The sequence below is a fragment of the Bos indicus x Bos taurus genome, chromosome 2 (genome assembly GCF_003369695.1).
Source record: "Bos indicus x Bos taurus breed Angus x Brahman F1 hybrid chromosome 2, Bos_hybrid_MaternalHap_v2.0, whole genome shotgun sequence".
Classification (NCBI taxonomy): Eukaryota; Metazoa; Chordata; class Mammalia; order Artiodactyla; family Bovidae; genus Bos; species Bos indicus x Bos taurus.
The window spans coordinates 134,519,170-134,524,700 of record NC_040077.1 but is presented as its reverse complement, the minus strand read 5'-3'; the positions used below and the strand labels follow the sequence as shown (position 1 = coordinate 134,524,700).

The window sequence follows — 5,531 nt, the reverse complement described above, 5'->3', positions numbered from 1 at the left end:
CCTCAGCTTCCCTGCCGTCAACGAGTGTCACGGCGGCGCTTGCCAAGTAGACTGTGGTGACAGTGAAGTAGTACAGATGGTGGTGAAGATGAAGTGGGGCCGTTTGTTGGGCCAAACCCTGTGAAATTGCTGACGCTTGATCGTTTCTGATGGACACACGACTGTCGTGCCTCCCTCAACCCGACACTCAGCCTCGCAGCACTAGACGGGCAAGAGAGAGTCTACTGCAGGGTGGCCGCCACATCATCGTCGTCATTCCTGTTGCTGCTCCTGTTCTCGCTGTCACTACCGAGGGCGGTGGCCCCGCAGCTGGAGTTGTGTCTCCCGCGTGTCCTCAGTCAGGCAGCCAAAGTCCACAGGCCCGTCCTCTGTGACGAGCTTCTCAGGTCTGCAGAATGCAAGAGGGCCCCCAGGAGCAGAGATGCCCACGTGGTGTGGACAGCGTGCCAAGTGCAGGGGGAGAAGCCCGCTGGAAGGGGGGCAAGTGGATCGGCTGGCCTTCCAGGTGGGGCCTGTTAGGTGCACTTCGTAGAATGGGAGTGTGGAAAGAACCGTCCAGGTGCAGGTTGCAGCTTGTTCAAAGGCCGGGAAAGGTGAGCAGATGAACTCACAGGAGCCTGAGGTTTGACTGTGGGGTGGAGAAGCCAGTGGCGGCCTAGAGTGGGCGCATGGTCACCCCTGTTCTCTTCCTCCACAGGTGGCCAAACTTGCTTGCGGAGCCCGTGAGCAGGCCTCCCCCCCGCCTCCACCATGTCTGCAAGAACCATCATCATTGACCATGGCTCTGCCTTTCTGAAGGCTGGCTTGTCGGGCTGGAATGAGCCGCAGCTGGTCTTACCCAGTGTCGTGAACTACATCCCCTGCCGGGAGAACCCGGGCCCCAGCTACGCTCGGCGGCGTGTGAGTCTTGGCATCGACATTTGCCGACCTGACACCTTCAGCTACCCCGTGCAGCGGGGCCGCGTCATCAACTGGGAGGGTGTGGAGCACATCTGGTCGTTCATCCTGGAGAAGCATCGGCTGGAGCACGAGGACTTCCCTGTGATCATCACAGAGAGCCCCCTGAAGGAGCCCGTGGACCGTCAGAAAACCCTGGAGGTAAGGCCTTCTCTGGGCTGCCCCTCCAGGGAGCGGGCCTGACACTGTGTTCAGACCCACGTGGGCACGGGAGCTCCGCCCTCTGAAGCATTCGCACTGTGAATGCTGACTGTGCCCCGCGTGTGTGCCCAGCACTCGTGTTAGGCGAGGGGGTCGCATAGAGGCCCCCTGGGCAGGAGGCACAGCAGGTCAGCGCTCTGTGAACAGGGTGCGGTGGGGAGGGGGCTCTGGGCGCTCACGGGCTCCATAAATGTTCACAGAGCACCTTCCGGTCCTCAAAGAGCTTATGTGCTGGAGGAATGCTTGACGGTGAGCAAGTTAACAAGAATTCCAGGTAGTAATCAGTTCTAAAACCAAGATGCAGTGGGGTGAAACTGACTGAGGGGAACAGGGAAGCCCCTTTGATGTGATCAGGGAGGCCTTCCCTGGGAGGCTGGAGCCCAGCAAGCTAGGGAGGGTGGCAACAGGAAGCCAGGGGCCGGAGCTCATCGGTCTGGTAGGCTGTGGGATGTGGTTGGACTTCACTCTAAATCAAAGGTTGGCAAACTGTAGCCAGTTGGTCAGGTGTGGCTTACCGTCTGTCTTTATAAATAAAGGTTTATTGAGACATGCCCGCGGCCGCTCGCTTACATGTCACCTGTGGCTGCTCTCACCCCGCAGCAGCAGGACTGAGGAGCTGGAGCGAGGCCATGGCTCGCCGCTGCAGGTCTGCTAGATGAAATGCATGGTAGGCTGGGATTTCCCATCAACAGCAAGCACTGTTCCAGCGAGTCACATGTTGCATAGGATATAAAGTGAAGGGAAACGGAAGTCTCTCAGTTGTGTCCAAGTCTTTGCGACCCCATGGACTGTAGCCCACCAGGCTCCTCCGTCCATGGGATTTTCCAGGCAAGAGCACTAGAGTGGGCTGCCATTGCCTTCTCCAGGGGATCTTCCCGACCCAGGGATCGAAGCCAGGTCTCCTGTGTTGTAGGCAGACACTTTACCGTCTGAGCCACCCGGGAAGTCATAGGATATAGTGAAACACTATTTGTTGTCCAGCTAAAATTCAGATTTAATTGGACATCTTGTATTTTTATTTGCTACATCTGATACCCTGAACCATTTATAGGAAATGTTTGCCAACCTCTGCTCTGAGTGAATATGGAGCTCCTGGAGAGCTTTAAGTAGGGTGAGGGGGTCACATTTGATTTTTATTTGAAAAAGAGGACCTTGGCTTCTGTATGGGGAATGGATGGTGAGGGGATAATAGTCTGAGCATAGGAATGGACGGAGCTCCCTCCCACTGAGGGGAGCAGGTGGGCCTGTGGGCCTGCAAAGGCGGCTAGGTGGCCAGAGGCTCCAGGGGCTACAGAGCTGGGCCGTTCAAGCCTTTCTGCATCTGTGGTGTCAGAGCCCTGGGGACGCAGCCTGGGCTGGGCAGTTGGGGAGGAGGGGGTGGGGTGCTCTGTAAAGACTAGGGGGGTGACAGGCAGGGAAAAAATCAGCCGGGGGACTTGCCAAGCTCTAAAGATCAGAATTCCAGCTTTGTCTTGGTGTTTGGAAAGTGTTTATCTTAAAAAACGGGCTTCCCATGTCAGGAGGTGAGCGTCCCCCCCCCGCCCCGCCTTCCCTTCCTGCTGGCCGTCCTTTCAGGAGGCGGTGGGCTGTGTGCTGCACGGCTTTCTTCTCTCATCACTTCTGTCTTATTAAAAAGAACGCTTCAGGGGCTTCCCTGCTGGCTCAGTGGTGAAGAATCCATCTGCCAGTGCAGGAGACATGGGTTCGATCTCTGGTCCAGGAAGGTCCCACGTGCCGCGGAGCAGCCAAGCCTGTGACCCGCAGCTACTGAGCCTGTGCTTGGAGCCCGGGAGCCACAACCACTGAGCCCGAGCCCCCGAGAGCCCAAGCCCCACAGGCAGAGGGGCCGTCACAGCGAGAGGCACCCTGCAACCGCAGCGTAGCCCCGATCGCCGCAGCTAGAGAAAAGCCTGTGCAGCAGAGACCCAGCACGGCCAAAAAGTAAAAAAAAAAATTGAAAACAACTGAAATAGTTCAGGCTGCACCTCCTGCCCTGGACCTGCCCCGGCTTGTGCTGTGCTGCTCACACAGCCAGGCGCCTGCGCACACACGCTCAGGCTCTCCCTGCCCCTCCACCAGAACGGTCTTCCAAAAGGCCGTCGTCAGGCAAGCTCCCGAGGGCCAGCCTGGCTCTTCCTGATCCTCCAGGACCCTTCCCGAGTCCCCCCAGGGTGAGCCGCACGGGCCGGGCCGGTCCCTGGAGGACACGCGTCTGTGCCGCCTTGCGCTCTGCCTCGCGCGGTCCTGGGGAGCTCGCTGAGCGTCTGTCCGCTCCCCTCCTGCAGATCCTGTTTGAGTTGCTGAACGTGCCGTCCGTCCTCCTGGCCGACCAGCTGGAGATGTCGCTGTACTCGTCCGGCCTGCTGACGGGCGTGGTGGTGGACTCAGGCTGTGGCCTGACGCGCGTGCAGCCCTTCCACCTGGGCCGCCCGCTGCGGCCCGGGGCGACGACGCTGGAGTTCGCGGGCCAGGACCTCTCGGTCTATCTCTTCAAGAGCCTCTTCAAGGAAGACTACAATCGCCACAACCTGTTCCAGCTGGACACCGTGGCCAGCACCCAGATGCGTAAGTGCTACGTGCCGCAGAACCTGGGGGACGAGCTGGACTTCTACCAGAACCTGCCGGACGGCGCCGACGAGCGCAACAGCTACCATCTGCCGGACGGCACCGCGGTGGAGCTGACCCCCATGCAGCGGCTGGCCCCCGAGATGTTCTTCAGCCCCCAGGTGTTCGGCCTGCAGGGGCCCAGCCTCGCCCAGGCCGCCATGGACTCCATCGAGGCCTGCGAGGCCAGCCTGCGCCCGCTGCTCGCCTCTCACGTGGCGCCCTGCGGGGGCAACACCCTCTACCCCGGCTTCACCATGCGCCTCTACCAGCTGCTCGCCAGCCATTTCTTCCCCACCAAGGCGTCCGTGTTTGCGGGCTCCAACAGGCATTTCAGTGTCTGGCTGGGAGCGTCCGTGGTGGCTCACCTGTCGACGTACAAGTCTGAGTGGCTGACGAAGGAGGAGTATGACGAGAGGTTCCGGCTGTAGCCAGCTGGCCTGCTCCTGTGGCCCGGCCCCGCCTCGGAAGGGCGTGGGGGCTTATCCCAGCGAGAGGCTGGGCCGGGGTGGGCTTGGCTGGCTTTGGAATGCAGAGGTCATGGGAGATTGTTTTAGGCTCTAGGGTTTTATCTTGTTTCAAGACTGGGATTCACCCCATTGGAGGACAGGTTGTCACCCTGGAAACCCTTTGGGGGGGCTAGTCTGTCACTGGGATGGAGCTGCCAGCTGCCATCTCCACGCTTAACAGTTGCTTGTTTTCTCCTGGCGTTTCTCTTGGGCGGTCCCATTCTTTTGATTGAGTAGGTTTGAATGGGAGCGAGGGAGAATTATTTTTGAGGGGGGACAGGGTGGGTGGGATGGGAGAGTTGAAGTCTGTAGACCTCCCCCTCCTTCCAGGTGAGTGGGGGTTGGTGCGGGAGGCCTGGCGCACCCTTCCTGCCCTTGGGCCCCTGGCCGAGGTCTTGTCTTCCGTATGCAAATAAATAACTTGTTTGGAAGTGCTGGCTTCTGTGGTCGTGGATGGGGCAGGGTGGGCAGTCCCTCTGGGGGGACGCAGGGAGTGTGAGCACGTGAGCGCCGGGGTGGGGCCCGGGCTGCCCATGGGGGCTTCAGGGACCTGTGAGCGGTGGTTCCCCCGGAGCCCAGTGGGTGAGGGCCTGGCGCACCCTTCTCTGATGGCCGCGTCCTCCCCACTCCTTCTGGACGTCCCGGTGCTCTGCGGAAGTGGTGTTCCTGTTGGTTTAGTGTTGATTCAGTCAATACCAGGGAACCTGCCACGTGCCTGGTATTCTGCTGGGCACTGTGGACTTCAAGGTGAAAAGACACGTGAGGTTTCTGGTTCCAGGAGGTTGGCGTCTCCTGTGGGGGCACATGTGATGGGTACAGGCAGGCCTGGGGTGCCAAGGGCTTGCTTCCAGCTGGCTCTGAGAAAGCGAATGCCGTGACACAGCCCTCTGAATGTTTTGGTTTCCCACTGCGTATAAAAGGCTTCCCCTGGTGGTTCAGACGGTAAAGAATCTACCGGCAATATAGGAGACCCGAGTTCAATCCCTGGGTCAGGAAGATCCCCTGGAGAAGGTGTTGGCAGCCCACTCCACGTTCTTGTCTGGACAATCCCAGGGACGGAGGAGCCTGTGGGCTGCCGTCTGTGAGGTCGCAAGGAGTCGGAGGCGGCCGAGCGACTGAGCAGCGGCGGCGGGGCACGTACAAGTCACACTCACGCTGCGGCTGCCCAGCACAGCAGCGTTGCATCCGGAAGTCCGTACGTGGCTCAGCCTAAAAAAGACTTTACTGCTGGGGCTTCCCTAGCGGTCCAGGGGTTACAGT

The 5,531-nt window shown here is 59.9% G+C and overlaps 1 protein-coding gene across 1 annotated transcript; it reads left to right on the top strand.

Moving 5' to 3' along the window:
• The first annotated feature begins 712 nt into the window (after positions 1-712).
• ACTL8 (actin like 8) lies at positions 713-4,539 on the top strand. Its single transcript, XM_027524428.1, has 2 exons — positions 713-1,098; positions 3,444-4,539. Exons 1-2 carry the CDS (start codon positions 751-753, stop codon positions 4,191-4,193), a joined length of 1,098 nt encoding a protein of 365 aa, XP_027380229.1. The 5' UTR covers positions 713-750; the 3' UTR covers positions 4,194-4,539.
• The last annotated feature ends 992 nt before the right edge of the window (positions 4,540-5,531 follow it).